This window comes from Trachypithecus francoisi, unplaced genomic scaffold (genome assembly GCF_009764315.1).
Source record: "Trachypithecus francoisi isolate TF-2019V2 unplaced genomic scaffold, Tfra_2.0 Lachesis_group12, whole genome shotgun sequence".
Lineage (NCBI taxonomy): Eukaryota > Metazoa > Chordata > Mammalia > Primates > Cercopithecidae > Trachypithecus > Trachypithecus francoisi.
In genome coordinates, this window is record NW_022681457.1 from 93,539,804 (window position 1) to 93,556,753 (window position 16,950).

A 16,950-nucleotide genomic window follows, 5' to 3' on the forward strand; every position below is an offset into this window, starting at 1 on the left:
CCAGCCTGGGCAACAAGAGTGAGACTCCGTCTCAAAAAAAAAAATTAAAATAAATAAGAATCTCTGAGGTTGACATCAAGTTTTAAAGCTTCCTTAGGTGATTCCAGTATGCAGTCAAGGCTGAGAACACTGGTGCTGGCCATGGCTAGAACTAGAATCAGGAGGGCAGCATAAAGCCAAGTTAACTTCTCCTTCAAGAAATTTTGGGGGCGTAAAGTGTTCAGTAGTCTGTCTTTTAGCAAGACATCTGGGTGATTCTGGTGCAAGTTTGAGAACCACTGTTCTACAGGCTCGGAAAGTTTTAATCTTTCCTAGTGGAGTGCCAGAGCCTTGTCCTGTTTACTTATTAATAGTTGTCCTTGGCCGGGCATGGTGGCTCACGCCTATAATCCCAACACTTTGGGAGGCTGAGGTGGGCAGATCACCTGAGGTCGGGAGTTTGAGACCACCCTGACCAACATGGAGAAACCCCATCTCAACTAAAAATACAAAATTAGCCAGGCATGGTGGCAGATGCCTGTAATCCCAGCTACTTGAGAGGCTGAGGCAGGAGAATTGCTTGAACTGGGAGGCAAAGGTTGTGGTGAACTGAGATTGCGCCATTACACTCCAGCCTGGGCAACAAGAGTGAAACTCTGTGTCAAAAAAAAAAAAAAAAAGTTGTCCTTGGCCAGGCCTGGTGGCTCACACCTGTAATCCTACTACTTTGCAAGACCAAAGTGGGAGGATCTCGTGAGCCCAGGAGTTCAAGACCAGCCTGGGCAACAAAGCGAGACCCCCCCACCCACCCACCCATCTCTACAAAAAAATTTTTTTAAAAATTAGCTGAACGTGGTGGCCTGGACCTGTAGCCCCAGCTGCTTGGGAGCTGAGGTGGGAAAATCACTTGAGCCCAGGAGGTTGAGGTTGCAGTGACCCGTGTTTGCGCTACTGCACTCCAGCCTGGATGACAGAATGAGACCCTGTCTCAAAAAAAAGTTTTTTTTAAATAAATTTTACCTTGAATCTGTGATCCTCCAACTTTTTACTTTAAAATTTTTCAAATATAGGCCAAGCTTGGTGGCTCACGCCTGTAATCCCAGCACTTTGGGAGACTGAGGCGGGCGGATCACGAGGTCAGGAGATCGAGACCACGGTGAAACCCTGTCTCCCTAAAAATACAAAAATTAGCCGGGCGTGGTGGCAGGTGCCTATAGTCCCAGCTACTCGGGAGGCTGAGGCAGGAGAATGGCGTGAACCTAGGAGGCGGAGCTTGCAGGGAGCTGAGATCGCACCACTGCACTCCAGCCTGGGTGACAGAGCGAGACTCCATCTCAAAAAAAATTTTTTTTCAAACATAAAAATTGAAAGATTAACGTACTGAACATCTGTATGCCATCTAGATTCAATAATTCAAAATCTTTGCACTGTCACACACACGTACATATACACATACATATTTGACTTTGGCCATTGAAAGTAAGATGCAGACGTCCTCCATGATTCTTTTCTTTTCTTTTTTCTTTTTTCTTTTTCTTTTTTTTTTTTGAGACAGCGTCTTTCTCTGTCGCCAGGCTGGAGTGCAGTGGCACAATCTTGGCTCATTGCAACCTTCACCTCCCAGGTTCAAGCGATTTCCCTGCCTCAGCCTCCCAAGTAGATGCGACTACAGGCACGTGCCACCATGCCCAGCTAATTTTTTGTATTTTAGTAGAGATGGGGTTTTACCATGTTGACCAGAAAAATCTTGATCTTCTGATACCGTGATCCGCCCACCTCAGCCTCCCAAAGTGCTGGGATTACAGGTGTAAGCCACCGCGCCCGACCCTAATTTTTGTTTTTTTAAAGATGGGGTCTTGCTTTGTTGCCCAGACTGGACTTGACCTCTTGGGATCAAGCAAGTCTCCCATCTCAACCTCCTTAGTACCTGAGGCTACAGGTGAACACCACCACACTGAGCTCAAGCATCATAATTCTTTACTCCCAAATATTATTAAATGAATATATATTATATATTATATATATATATATATATATTTTCCAGTAATCATTCCTAGGAATGTTCTCCATTACTATACCTCAGAAGATTAAAAATAATTTCCTAATACCATCTAATGATCATACCAGCACCAAAAATGTCTTTTAGCTATTTTTCAATCAAGGATAATCAAGTTTTATATTTTGGCTATTCTTTCTAGTGTCTCAATCTAGAACAGTCTTACCTTTTTTCCCAGTGAAATTGACTATTTAAAGGTATGTGGGCTGGGCGCGGTGTCTCACGCCTGTAATCCTAGCACTTTGGGAGGCCAAGGCAGGTGGATCATTTGAGGTCAGGAGTTCGTGACCAGCCTGGCCAACATGGTGAAACCCCGTCTCTACTAAAAATACAAAAATTAGACAAGCATGGTGGCGTGCACCTGTAATCCCAGCTACTCAGGAGGCTGAGGCAGGAGAATCACTTGCGACTGGAAGGTGGAGGTTGCCGTGAGCCAAGATCATGCCACTGCACTCTGGCTGGTGAGAGAGTAAGACTCTATCTCAAAAAATAAATAAAATTTAAAATGTATGTGCTTTTGTATGTTGCTTCATAATATTGTTATGCTTGTTTTATGTTGATAATTTTATTTTTCTGAGACAGAGTCTTACTGTGTTGCCCAGGCTGGAGTGCAGTGGTGGGATCGTGGCTCACTGCAGCCTCTACATCTTGGGCTCAAATGATCCTCCCACCTCAGCCTCCCAAGCAGCTAGGACTACAGGCACATGCCACGACACCTGGCCAATTTTTCATTTATTTTTTGTAGTAACAGGGTCTCCGGATGTTGCCCAGGTTGGCCTCAAACCCCGGGGCTCAAGCAATCCACCCACCCCAGCCTCCCAAAGTGCTGTCATTACAGGCATGAGCCACCATGCCCAGCCAATAAATGTTGTAAATGACTTAGCACCAACTAAAATGGACACTCCAGGAAGATTTACTATCTACATTTCCCCTATGCTTTGTGTCTTCTCATGTACTTGTTTTAGACCAGTTATCAATTCAAATACAATCTAATACATGCAGTCAAAGGTGTATCTGCAAAGGAGGCAATGCATAGGGAGGAGTTAGGAGCAATCCTCCCACCTCAGCCTCCTGAGTAGCTGGGACTACAGGTGTGCATCACTACACCCAGCTAATTTTTGTATTTTTAGTAAAAACAGAGTTTTGCCATGTTGCCTGGGCTGGTCTCGAACTCCTGACCTCAAATGATCCGCCCACCTCAGCCTCCCAAGGTGCTGGGATTACAGGTGTGAGCCACTGCGTCCAGCCTAGGTGAATCGTAAAGGAGGATCAGAAACTGTGGAGAAGGGAGGGAGCTGGGAGTGTGGGTAGGGGCCATCTAGATAGTGGAATAAACATGGACAACAACACAGATTTACAAATCTGGTGTGTTCAAAAAAAAGGCGTATGTAGTGATGTCGCACGTTGGGGGAGTAACAGATGAGTAGGAGCCTTGGACAGTGATGGAGCCAAGTTACGAAAGGCCTGGAAAGCCAAGTTGGCAGCTTTGGCTTCGTCCTATGGAAAGGGAGCCACCAGAGGCTTCTTGGTATTCTGCACAAGAAGTCAACCACACCTGAGGATGCCTTTGCTTCTGGATGCGCTCTTAGGAAATCATTGTGGGGAACAGTTGTAGGAACTAGGGAAGAAGACAGGTAAGATCACTGCCTTAAACAGCAAAAGCTGCCTTGGAAAAGAGGAAACACTCTTATTCTGGGATGCCTCAAAGTGCAGAGTCAAGACAAAGTGAATCATAAGAAGGCGGATTTATACTAAACAAAGAAAGAGCAAGAGGCCAGGAGTGGTGGCTCATGCCTGTAATCCCAACACTTTGGGAGGCCTAGGCGGACAGATCACCTGAGGTCAGGAGTTCAAGACCAGCCTGGCCAACATGGTGAAATCCTGTCTCTACTAAAAATACAAAAATTAGCCGGGCATGGTGGCACATGCCTGTAATCCCAGCTACTCGAGAGGCTGAGGCAGGAAAATCGCTTAAACTCAGGAGGCGGAGGTTGCAGTGAGCCAAGATCGGGCCACTGCACTCCAGGCTGGGTGACAGAATGAGACTGTCTCAAAAATAACAACCAAAAAAAAGAAGGAGCAACCATCAGAGCTGTTCCCAGAATGGTAGGGAGTTCCTGATCTCTGGAGGTATGCAAGCAGAAGCTGGGTGACCATTAGACAAGAATTCCTGTCAGATCGATTCAGAGGATTAGAGTGACTCATCAGAATCCCTGGGGAGTATATTAAAAAAACCCATAACCAGGTCCCACCTCCACAGATTTTGTTTGAGGTGGGCTGGTGTGGAGCCCTGATTCAGATGCAGGGGGTCTGTACACTAACATTTGGGAACTGCTCCATTTAGAAGTCCTTCCAGTTTAGCCAGGCATAGTGGCTCACGCATGTAATTCCAGCACTCTGGGAGATTGAGGCAGGAAGATCATTTGAAGCCAGAAGTTCGTGACCAGCCTGGCCAACATGACCAAACCCCAGCTCCACTAAAAATTCAAAAAAATCAGCCGGGTGTGGTGGTACATGCCTATAATCCTAGCTACTCGGGGGGCTGAAGCACAAGAATCGCTCGAGCCCAGGAGGCAGAGGTTGCAGTGAGCCGAGATCACGCCACTGCACACTGCACTCCATCCAGCCTGGGCAACAGAGTGAGACCCTGTCTCAAAAAAAAAAAAAAAAAAAAAAAAAAAAAAAAGTCCCTCCAGCTCTACTGTTCTGTGATTTTAAGATGACAATTTTCCTCAGACTTGAAGATGGTAATCTTAGGATTCTAAGAACTGTTGGCTGAGAAGAGACACCTGGATGAGGCCCTGTGGAAAATGACAAGGAGTGGGGAGCAGCAGGGAGTTGAGAATCTCATCAGGGCATTTGGGATGTGCTAGAGGGGCCAGGCTTGAGCTGACGCCATCTGTCTTCCCATCCTAGTTGGTCCCTAGACAACCCCAGTGCAGCATAATGACTCAACACAGTAAGGGGCCAATCAGAGAGGAGGCCTCTAGCCATCTCTCCTTGTCCCCAGCTCAGCTGGCCTGAGGGCAGACTTGTACTGAAAACCCACATGGTTTCCAAAGGCTGGTGGAAAGGGAGATTTGTCTTGGCTGTCAAGAGATTCTATGCTAAAGACTGGACCCCACAGCCCAGACAAGAAGAGTAAATTTTCACTGGTCACGGTAGCTCATGCCTGTAATCCCAGCACTTTGGGAGGCCGAGGTGGGTGGATCACCTGAGGTCAGACCAGCCTGACCAACATGGAGAAACCCCACCTCTACTAAAAATACAAAAATTAGGCCAGGTGCAGTGGCTCACATCTGTAATCCCAGCACTTTGGGAGGCCTAGGCGGGCGAATCATAAAGTCAGGAGTTCAAGACCAGCCTGGACAACATGGTGAAACCCCATCTCTACTAAAAATCCAAAGAATTAGCTGGGCGTGGTGGCGCTCGCCTGTAGTCCCAGCTATTCGGGAGGCTGAGGCAGGAGAATTGCTTGAATCCGGGAGGTGGAGGTTGCAGTGAGCCGAGATCGCTCCACTGTACTCCAGCCTGGGCAACATGCGAGACTCCATCTCAAAAAATATATATACAAAAATTAGCTGGGGAGTGGTGGCTGATGCCTGTAATCCCAGTTACTCGGGAGGCTGAGGCAGGAGAATCGCTTGCACCCGGGAGGTGGAGGTTGCGGTGAGCCGAGATCACACCATGGCACTCCAGCCTGGGCGACAAGAGCAAAACTCCATCTCAAAAAAAGAAACAAACAAAAAAAAGAGTAAATTTTCTATAAGCTTTACTGCCTTCAGAACTGTTTAGGATTTCCTGCCCTAGATCCCTAGATGCTGCCCATTCATGTACACCCTGTCCTAACCCCTAACCTCTTCCCTTTATCTTGACCATGCTTTTTGATTAGATATTTTGTTTCTCCCTTTTTTTTTTTTTTTGAGGTGGAGTCTCACTCTGTCACCCAGGCTGGTGCTATCTCGGCTCACCACAGCTCCACCTCCTGGGTTCAAGTGATACCTGCTGTAGCCTCCCGAGTAGCTGGGATTACAGGCAAGCATGACCACGCCCAGATAATTTTTGTATTTTTTAGTAGAGATGGGGTTTCACCATATTGGACAGGCTGGTCTCAAACTCTTGATCTTGTGATCCTCCTGCCTCGGCCTCCCAAAGTGCTGGGATTACAGGCATGAACCTCCACGCCTGGCCTGTTTCTCCTTTTAGTATTTGCTCTGGAGGTGAGATTTGGAAGATAATAGAAAGTAACTTACAGTAATGGCAGTAAGGAGGCAAGAAGAAGTAAAAAGTGTGGGCAGAAGTTGAAGAAAAGAGGCGTCATAGTTCCTGAAAAAGTATGGGCAGAAGTTAGACACTTCTGCCATGCAAGGTGGCTCACATCAGTAATCCCAGCACTTTGAGAGGCCGATGCAGATGGATGGCTTAAGCCCGAGAGTTCTGAGACCAGCCTGGGCAACATGGTAAGACCCCGTACCTATTAAAAAAAAAAAAAGAAGAAGAAGGAGAAGAAAGAAGAAGAAGGAGGAGGAGGAGAGGGAGGAGAAGAAGAAGAAGTTAGACACTTATGTATCTGCACATGTTTTCCTGTTTGTCAACCTATATTTCAGGCATCATCTTTTCTCTGAAATTTTTCATTACTGCCTAATCCCAAGCAAAGTTAATCATTTCTTCCACTATTCTGTTTATGTACCTCATAGACACTATTACCAATCTATGTATTGCTTATAACTCAGTTTATATGTTTTGCCTCTCCAACAGGCCTAAGGGTCACAAACTCAGATGCCAGTAGGGGCCAGAGAGGAAAAACAACTGGTGAAGCTGCTGCGTTTAAGACAGTGATCGGTGGGCAATGCCACACTGTTGGCCACTGTACTAACCTCAGGTTTTCTTCCCAGGGTTTTCTTGGGCACACCTGTGCTATTCATCTTTGCTTCCGAAGCTCCTAACACAATACTTGGCACAGTAACCAAACTTAAGTGACCCAGAAGTGTTGAAATCCAGCTCTGCCCCTAAGGTGCTATGTAACTGTAAAGAACTCCCTCAGCGTCTCTGCCCTTCAGGTTCTCCCTTTCTTTCTCTCTCCCCTCTTCAAAAAAAGGCACCTTGAAGATCATCTAGGCCAATGGGTTTTCTACTTTGTTCGTTAGAGACCTTGGACTGAGGAGCTGATTTTGGAAGCCTTCACAGGAGGCAAGGGCACATTGAGAGAACAGTTTGCTAGTCCTCTTTCCCTATACAATCAGACAAGTTCTACTTTTTTCTGTTTTAGAAATGTATGCTTTCTTTTGAAGAGAAGAGTCTACTGTTAAAAAAGAAAAGTTTGAAAACATAAGGAATGGTATAGGCAAAGTAGTTCTGCCTGGGATCAAATCCTATTCTATGACTTCCTGTTATATGACCCTGGGCAAGTGATCTAACCTCAGTTTCCTTATCTAGAAAATGGAGATGATGATAATAGCACCTCCCTCAAAGGACTGTAGTGAGGTTTAATGAGTTAATACATAGAAATTGTGCCTGGCACATCGTTTTTGTTTTTTTGGGTTTTTTTTAGGCAGTGTCTTGCTCTGTTACTCAGGCTGGAGTATAGTGCCACAGTCATGGCTCACTGCAGCCTCAAACCCCTGGGTTCAAGTGATCCTCCCACCTTAGTGTCCCAAGTAGCTGGAACTACAAGCATGCACCACCACACCTGACTAATTTTTTTAATGATTTTTTTGCAGAGACAGGGTCTTGCTACATTGCCCAGGCTGATCTCGAAGTCCTGGGCTCAAGCAGTCCTCCCACCTCAGCCCCCCAAAGTGTTGAGATTACAGGCATGAGCCAGCACACCCGACCTGGCACATAGTTCTTGATAAGTGTTGGCTACAGAGGTATAATACAAAAACATATTTGGTCTTTGTTCCTGGATCTTGGCACAGAATTCCTAAAACTCTGGGAATTCCCAAAACTCTGGGAATTCCCTGAGCAATAGGAGTGTTTTTTATTATTCATAAGCCCCTTTCTATCACACTTGAGTTTACCCTAATGAGGTGACTTAGGGAGAGCCACTAGATCTAGGGATGGGACTAGTCACCAGAAAGACCAAGTGATGAGAAGGTTGGAAATTTCAGTCCCACCGACTGACCTCTGGGAATGGGGGGTGGTGCTGAAGATTGAGCTATATGAAAACTCTTGAACAATGAGATTCAGAGAGCTCCTGGGTTGGTGAATGCAACCACAGGCCAGAAGGGTGGCGCTCACTGACTCTACAGGGATAGAAACTCCTGCACTTGGGAATCTTCTGGACCTCACCCTGTGTACTTCTTCATCTGGCTGCTCATTAGAATCCTTTATAATAAAACCACAAACATAAATAAAATGCCTTCCTGAATCCTGTGAGCCATTCTAGCAAACTATTAGAACTGAGGAGGAGATCGCGGGGACCCCCAATTTATACCCAGTTTATCAGCAGTATAGGTGGGTGGCCAGAGACTTGTGACTGGCATCTGAAGTAGGAGCAGTCTTGAAGAACTAAGTCTTTAACCTGTGGGGTCTACACCAACCCCTAACAGCTAGTGTCAGAATTGAACTGGATTGCTGACCACCCAGTTGGTGTGAAGAATTTGGCTGATGTCAGAAAACATCCCAGAGGCTGTAATTAGTGAGCATGTTCAGTCCTCTAACTTGAAAGCAGGGGAAATTATTAGGTTTAACAACTCAGCTGTCTTATAAGTGAACTTTCTCAGAAGCCTTTCGTGTTTTAACCCACAGAGAGACTAATGGTGGAAGACTGAAACAGTGACAAGCCTTGGTTTAGGGCAGGGGAGAAACTTCTTAACCCCCTAGAAATCTCATCACCTCAGCAGAACCTACCATGCTTCTCTCCGGACTGACCATGCCTCTGTCTTCTCACTCAGGAAGTGAGAGTATATTCTGAATCATCTCTCTCCTTTATTTCCAAATCCTGCTTCATTCTCCCCACAGCATTTCCTTGGCCCAAGGGTTAGTCATCCTTCAAGGTGAATATTGATGTCATCCCCAGCTCCTAGCCCCTCCAACTTCTTGCCAAAGATGTTTCTATCTGTTCCTACAGTTAGGCTGCCTTCCTCCATAGAACCTTGACTTCCAGGTGGTAAAGAGGGCACAAGATATGCTGGACACTGAAGCAGAAACGACAGGAGTGCTGGGTGTGCAATCAGTCATTTGCTGCACATTTGCTGATTCCTGCCCTGATCCTAGCCCTGTAGGATGTAGAGATAATTTATGATGTAGTTGTTTAAGAGTAGAAGTATGGGAGGGCATCCTATGTGCGTAAATTTATCAGGGCAGCACTTGCAGGAATGAGCCAGGGGCAGAGGTTAGTCCTACTGAGTTCAGACAGGCCATCCCCAGTCCCATAGGACAGACTTAAGAGTGAGTCAACGAGGCCTTGGAATAGAGGGCTACAGGCATGACATGATATAGTCAAGAGCCGACAGGGGTGGTCAGAGCCCCAGTGGAATCCATTGGTACTATAGGGATTAAATGAGATAATGTATGTAGAAACTTGGCTCAGAGTAAGCACTCAATAAATGGTAGCTATTATTGTTTTTTGTTATTGAGGGTTTTTTTGTTTTTTTGTTTTGTTTTTTTTGAGACAGAGTCTCGCTATGTCGCCCAGGCTGGAGTGCAGTTGTGTAATCTTGGCTCACTGCAAGCTCCGCCTCCCGGGTTCATGCTGTTCTCCTGCCTCAGCCTCCTGACTAGCTGGGACTATAGGCGCCCACCACCACGCCAGGCTAATTTTTTGTATTTTCAGTAGAGACAGGGTTTCACCGTGTTAGCCAGGATAGTCTTGATCTCCTGACCTTGTGATCCGCCCGCCTCGGCCTCCCGTTGCATTGTTAGCCTCACAGAGGCAACTGGCAGAGATTATATCTGGAAGAGGCCCAGCAGAGGATCCGGTAGAGAACGTTACATCTGGGCTGAGCCTTTGTGGAGGTGGTTCTATTCTTTTGTGGGAAACGGACTCTTTGGAGAACCTGACGAAAGCTGTGCCTCTCCCCAGAAAAAGACACAGCTGCTCACATGATGCTTTCCATATTATTTCAGGGACTTCACAGACTCCTGGAAGCCTGTCTAGTCACGGAACCTGGTTGGACACAGCTGTTATTTGCCAAGCACGGCTGAGAAAATTTCCTGCTGTTCTGCTGGGCACTGTGGCTTACACCTGTAATCCCAGCACTTTGGGAGGCCAAGGCAGGGGGATCGCTTGAGCCCAGGAGTTTAAGACCAGCCTGGGCAACATGGTGAAACCCTGTCTCTACAAAAAATACAAAAATTAGCCAGGCATGGTGGTACACGCCTGTAGTCCCAGCTCTTTGTGAGGCTAAGGTGGGAAGATCAAATGAGCCTGGGAGGTCAAGGCTGCACTGAGTTGCGATCCAGTCATTGCACTCCAGCCTGGGCGACAGAGCGAGACCTTGTCTCAAAAAAAGAAAAAGAAAAAGAAAAGTTCCCACCATTATCTTAGCTTATTAATCCAAGTGAAAACCTCAGCACACATAGTGTATTCAACTGTGGGAATATCCTGTGTCTTTTAAAATACAAAGTGGTATCCTGCAGAATGGGTGGAAGAGGGAGACCTGTGAAGAGACCCATCTTTTTTTTTTTTTTTTTTTCCCCGAACCAGAGTTTTGCTGTCGTCACCCAGGCTGGAAAGCAGTGGCGCGATCTCGGCTCAGTGCAACCTCCGCCTCCCGTGTTCAAGTGATTTCTCCTGCCTCAGCCTCCTGAGTAGCTGGGACCACAGGTGCCTGCCACCACATCCAGCTAATTTTTTGTATTTTTGGTAGAGACAGGGTTTCATCATGTTGGCCAGGCTGGTCTCAAACTCCTGACCTCAGGTGATACACCCGACTCAGCCTCCCAAAGTGCAGGGATTGCAGGTGTGAGCCACCACACCCGGCCAAAGAGACCCATCTTAAAGTCCAGGGAGAAGACACAACTGGCTTCATGGGCATGCTACTTCTGCAGTCACACAGGACCCTGCGTGTTTTGTTTTTTGTTCTTTGTTTTTTTTGAAACAGTTTCACTCTGTCACCCAGGCTGGAGTGTAGTGGCACAATCTCAGCTCACTGCAACCTCCACCTCCTGGGTTCAAGCAATTCTCATGCCTCAACCTCCTGAGTAGCTGGGATTGCAGGTGCATGCCACCATGCCCAGCTAATTTTTGTATTTTTTTATTTTAATTTTTTATTTTTATTTTTTTTTTGAGACGGAGTCTTGCTCTGTTGCCCAGGCAGGAGTGCAGTGGCCGGATCTCAGCTCACTGCAAGCTCTGCCTCCCGGGTTCATGCCATTCTCCTGCCTCAGACTCCCGTGTAGCTGGGACTGCAGGCACCTGCCACCTCGCCTGGCTAGTTTTTTGTGTTTTTTAGTAGAGACGGGGTTTCACCTTGTTAGCCAGGATGGTCTCGATCTCCTGACCTCATGATCCACCCGTCTCAGCCTCCCAAAGTGCTGGGATTACAGGCTTGAGCCACTGCGCCCCGCCTAATTTTTATTTTTTGAGATAGAGTCTCACTCTGTCACCAGGCTTGAGTGCAATGGGGTGATCTCAGCTCACTGCAATCTCCGTGTCCTGGGTTCAAGTGATTCCCCTGCCTTAACCTCCCCAATAGTTGGGATTACTGGCACTCACCACCACGCCTGGCTAATTTTTGTATTTTAGTACAGACGGGGTTTTACCATGTTGGACAGGATGGTCTCGATCTCTTGACCTCATGATCTGCCCACCTTGGCCTCCCAAAGTGCTGGGATTACAGGTGTAAACCACCACGCCTGGCCTAATTTTTGTATTTTTAGTAGAGATGGGGTTTTACCATGTTGGCTAGGTTGATCTTGAACTCCTGACATTAAGTGATCTGCCCGCCTCGGCCTCCCAAAGTCCTGGGATTATAGGGTAAGCCACAGCGCCCGGCCCCCTGCATGTTCTTGATTTCATGCTCTGCTGTGTTGCCATCTTGAAATTCTTATTTATTTATTTAGATGAAGTTTTGCCCTTGTTGCCCAGGTTGGAGTGCAGTGGCGCGATCTCAGCTCACCGCAACCTCTCCCTCCTGGGTTCAAGCGATTCTCCCACTTCAGCCTCCCGAGTAACTGGCAATTACAGGCATATGCCACCAGGCCTGGCTAATTGTTTTTTGTATGTTTAATAGAGACAGGGTTTTTCCATGTTGGTCAGGCTGGTCTCGAACACCTGACCTCATGATCCGCCTGTCTCGGCCTCCCAAAATGCTGGGATTACAGGCATGAGCCACTGCGTCTGGCCGAAATTCTTAATTTTTAAACAAGAAGTCCTGCATCTTCATTTTGCACTGGGCCTCCCAAACTATATAGCCAGTCCTGGAAGAAAACAGTGACACATTTATTTGCATGCTTACTATGTGAGCAGCAAACAAGTGACAACTGGAACTGGGACCCAGGCCGTTTGGGTCCAAAACCATGGGTCCTAACCTACATCTTACCATATACTTCCTGTCTCTTGAACCAAGAGGGCTAGTGAGAGTGGACAGGAAGGGAAAGAATAAGAACCTTTTGCCGGGCGCGGTGGCTCAAGCCTGTAATCCCAGCACTTTGGGAGGCTGAGACGGGCGGATCACGAGGTCAGGAGATCGAGACCATCCTGGCTAACATGGTGAAACCCCGTCTCTACTAAAAATACAAAAAACTAGCCGGGCGAGGTGGCGGGCGCCTGTAGTCCCAGCTACTCCGGAGGCTGAGGCAGGAGAATGGCGTAAACCCGGGAGGCGGAGCTTGCAGTGAGCTGAAATCCAGCCACTGCACTCCAGCCCGGGCGACAGAGCAAGACTCCGTCTAAAAAAAAAAAAAAAAAAAGAACCTTTTGTTTCTCCCACCAGAACACTCTTCACGCCCCTGCCTCGCCTTCCTTCCTATTGTCCTGTCAGTATCAGTGTCATTTCCTCAAAGAGGTGTTTCCTGGTCCCCAAACCTAAATTATGCCCCCTCATTCTCTCTTTTCTCCCTTAGTATTTTTTTATTTATGTATTTATTTTTTTTTAGACAAAGTTTTGCTTTTGTCGCCTAGGCTAGAGTGCAATAGCAGGGTCTTGGCTCACTGCAACCTCTGCCTCCCAGGTTCAAGCGATTCTCCTGCCTCAACCTCCTGAGTAGCTGGGATTACAGGTGCCTGGCTAATTTTTGTATTTTAGTAGAGACGGAGTTTCACCACGTTGGCCAGGCCGGTCTCGAACTCCTGACTCCAGGTGATCCACTCACTTTGGGGAGGCCGATCTCCACTCAGGTGGAGGTTGCAGTGAGCTGATTCGGCCTCCCAAAGTGCTGAAATTACAGCTGTGAGCCACCGTGCCCTGTCTCTTCTTTAATATTCTTTAGAGTATTCATCAGAACTTTGTGTACTTATTTGTATATTTCTTTGTTTTAATGACAGTCCCTCACTAAACTGTGTGCTCAATGAGGGCAGAAATTTTGTTGGGTTTTGTTCCGTTACCCCAGCAGAGAACCTGGCACATAGTGGGTATTTCATAAATGTTAGTTGGAAAGTACAGTTTATAGAATGTAATGACAGATCAGATGAAATTGTAGGGAAGCCTCGAGGATGACCTAGGAAATTCCACTGGGGTGATGCTAATTGCCAAGGTGAATATAGGAAGTTAGGAGTGGGATGTGGATTTGAGATGTGTCCAGTTCGATGGCTTTTGGGGGTGGCTTGGAGAAGGCAATATTCTGCTGGGAAACTTCTGACTCTCTCCTTACTGCAGCCCAGGGTAGGGGCTCCCTACCTCCTCCTGGGCAGATCTGTGCTATCACTGGCGTGCTCTTGGGAGCTTATCTGTTCCCTAGGCAGTGAAGCTCTAGGGGATCTGGAACAGTGCTGCAGGTCTCATCTCTGGTTTGCAGGGCCCCCAGGAGTGTGTATGCAGTCAGGGCTCAATAAATGCCAGTAGAAGGAAAGAGGGAAGGTGGAAAATGTGGCCAGGCACTCAGGGGACAGGCTGGGGTGAGGAGCAGATCTGGGAACGGAAAGAGAACTGTAAGTCCAAGTTGGAACCCTGGAGCCCTAGAGACAGGGTGGACAGAAAAGTGCTCCAAGCCAGGAGGTCAGGCACAGGGCTAAGCGCTTTATTCACAGGACTGCATTTCCTCTTCATATCTACACTAAGGAGGCATAATTATTCCTACTTTGTTCATGAGAAAACAGGTCCAGAGAGGTGACGTGATTTGCCCAAGGTCACACAGCGAGTGAGCAGCAACGTCTGGATTTGACTCAGGGCTGTCCTCCCCTAAGCCCGCACGCACTCTTCCACTTCACTCCCTGCCTCTCCAACCCTCCACCTCCCTATCCGTCTCCCCTCCCTTCCCGCGGCTGCCCCGCCCCACCCCTCCAGTACCGTCCCCCACCACCCCCACCCCCTCCCAGTCGGTGGCGGCGGCGGAGCCACGTGGTGGGGCAGGGAAGCCACGGCCGACAAGAGCCCGGGCGGCTGCCCCAGCTGGGCAGTGCTGCTCTGCGCTGCGCCGCGCTCGGGGCCGGCTCTCCTTTCTCCGCGCTCCCCGCCAGCCGCCCCGGGGCAGGAGGCGCGCCTGACAGACTGCCCGCCAGACAAAGGAGGCGCGGCTCGGCGGAGCCAGCGCGCGGGCGGACGGACCATGGACTCGGAGCACCGGCGGCCGGCCCCAGCCCTGGGGACCCGACACTCCCGGCCCCGGCCCTAGGCGCCCGGCCCCGCCGCCTGGCGCGCCCAGCTGGGAGGACGCGGAGCCCGCGCGGCGCGAGCAGGCGGCGGCCGCGGAGCAAGAGGGGCGCCGCGGCAGGCGGCCCGCGCAGCCCCCGGAGCCATGGGCAAGTGCAGCGGGCGCTGCACGCTGGTCGCCTTCTGTTGCCTGCAGCTGGTAAGCGCCGCGCGCCCAGGCAGTCGGGGCAGGGTGGGGCGCGGCGGGGCGCGGTCCCAGGGCGTGCGGGTGGGGTTGCGTGTGTCTCTGTGTGTGTGTCTGGTGCGTGTGCCCGGGCGGGGGGTGGTCTGGAGTCTCGGAGCGGTCGGGTGGAGCCTGCTCCCGCTGGCCGGGCTATCTCTTTGTGTGCGCTTCTCGCTGCTGTGCCCGGCGCTCCTCGGGTCCCTAACTGCGTCCTGTGCGCGAGTCCCCGGCCCGCCCTCACGGTACAAGTGGCCTCCTGTTGGGGGATGCGCTGTGGGACTGTGGCTCGCTGGGACTGGGGGTGTGTCTGAGGCTGATCTGTGGATCCGTTGAAGTCCTGCTGTGTGTTTCCCTCTAGATTCCTCGTTTGCATGACTCTCTCCCTTCCTCTGGGTCTCTGCCTCTGTTCACCAACCCTATGTGAGTGTTTCTCACAGTCTCTGCTCCCGCGTGTGTCTCTCTGGGCTTCTCTTTGGTGTGTCTCTAGATCGCTGACCATTTCTGGTCCATGTTCATCTGTATTCTGGGATCTTAGACTCCAAGAACTCTCCAATCCTTTGTGCTGTTTTTGCCTCCCTTCACCTTCCTGACCGGGCAGTCCTGGGAATGGAGAGCCACCTCCCTGGAGAGGGTCACCAGGAGCTGTCAGATCCTGGGCCAGCCTGACCCAGCCTGGACCACACTTCCTGCTTTGGTCTGGCCGCTGTGGCCATGGGGGTTCCATCAGTCATCAGGTCCACCCACCAGAGCAACTCCTCTGCCAGGGACAGCGTCAGGGGGGTGGGGGCACTTGGATGCTCCAGGGAGGACCAGAGTATGGAAGGACACTGTGCCTAGCCCCAGCATAGGGAACTCGGGTTCTTGTCTCAGGGAGCAGTGACTGTAGCAGACTAGAAGAAACAGCGTTGCCCTTCAAATCAGGCCCTGGCAGGGGAATTTGGGAGGGTGGTTAAGGAGAGGCAGGGGTCTCCTACCTACCCTAGAGCTGAGGTTGAACAACTAGGGAGGTTGAAGCTGTGCTTCTTCTCTAGGCAGAGGTGCATGGGGACCTCCATCACCAAACCCAGGTCTGAGAGTGAGCATCGAGCAGCCTGAGCCCCCCTCATGCTGGACTCCTTGTTCTGGGTTTCCACTCTTGCCTGCATCCATCACACCCTCCCCACCACAGGAGCCAATGATAATGTAGAGTGAAGCTTTGAGCCTGGACATGCAGACCTCCTCATTCATCTTGCTTCTCTCCTCCTGGGGACACCAGCCTCAAACATGCCATCTACAGACCTGGCCTGGGCAGTGGTAGAAACAGCCCTAGCTCTGGAGATTGTAGCCTTGCTCCCAGCTGTGGGAGACTGGACAAGTGACTTCCCCGCACTGGCCGGCCTCAGTCTTCCTATCTGTAAAATGATTATCCCTGAGGATTGCAGAGGGGATTAATCAAGATCAGGTGGAATGGAAACTCCAGAAGGGCAGAGATTGTCTGTTTTTCTTTATCTACTTTGAGGAACATGAAATGCCAAGAAATGTTTAAACCTCTCAGAGGATTCTTCTGTGTTTGTTCATTTTTAAATTTTAAACTGTTTTTTTAAAATTAGAAAAGTAATATACATATATTGTAAACATAAATAAATAAATACATAATCAAACAGGACAGAAGATAAAAGTAAGTTTTCTAGACCAGGCACCATGGCTCATGCCTGTAACCCCAGCACTTTGGGAGGGTGAGGTGGGCAGATCACCTGAGGTCAGGAGTTTGAGACCAGCCTGGCCAACATGACGAAACCCCATCTCTGCTAAAAATACAAAAATTAGTCGGGTATGGTGGCACGCATCTGTAATGCCAGCTACTCGAGAGACTGAGACACAAGAATCACTTGAACCCGGGAGGCGGAGGTTGCAGTGAGATGAGATCACGCCGCTGCACTAAAGCCTGGACAACAGAGTGAAACTGTGTCTCAAAAAAAAAAAAAAGTTTTTTTTCTTCTCTCTATAACTAGACCCCT

At 49.1% G+C, this 16,950-nt stretch overlaps 2 protein-coding genes across 3 annotated transcripts in view; both read left to right on the forward strand.

The window, feature by feature from the left end:
- SNRNP40 (small nuclear ribonucleoprotein U5 subunit 40) overlaps nt 1-7,607 on the forward strand; it is a 53,110-nt gene extending 45,503 nt beyond the window's left edge. Inside the window, exon 10 of the mRNA XM_033227390.1 lies at nt 6,794-7,607. Within this exon, the coding sequence (XP_033083281.1) occupies nt 6,794-6,981 (188 nt within the window). The 3' untranslated portion in view covers nt 6,982-7,607. The remainder of the gene's footprint in view (nt 1-6,793) is intronic.
- A 5,688-nt stretch (nt 7,608-13,295) lies between these two features.
- NKAIN1 (sodium/potassium transporting ATPase interacting 1) overlaps nt 13,296-16,950 on the forward strand; it is a 59,261-nt gene continuing 55,606 nt past the window's right edge. The window contains exon 1 of one of the 2 annotated variants that reach the window (XM_033227393.1): nt 13,296-14,929. In XM_033227393.1, coding sequence (XP_033083284.1) covers nt 14,876-14,929 — 54 coding nt within the window. In that variant the 5' untranslated portion in view covers nt 13,296-14,875. The remainder of the gene's footprint in view (nt 14,930-16,950) is intronic. The other variant, XM_033227392.1, reaches the window with a different exon arrangement.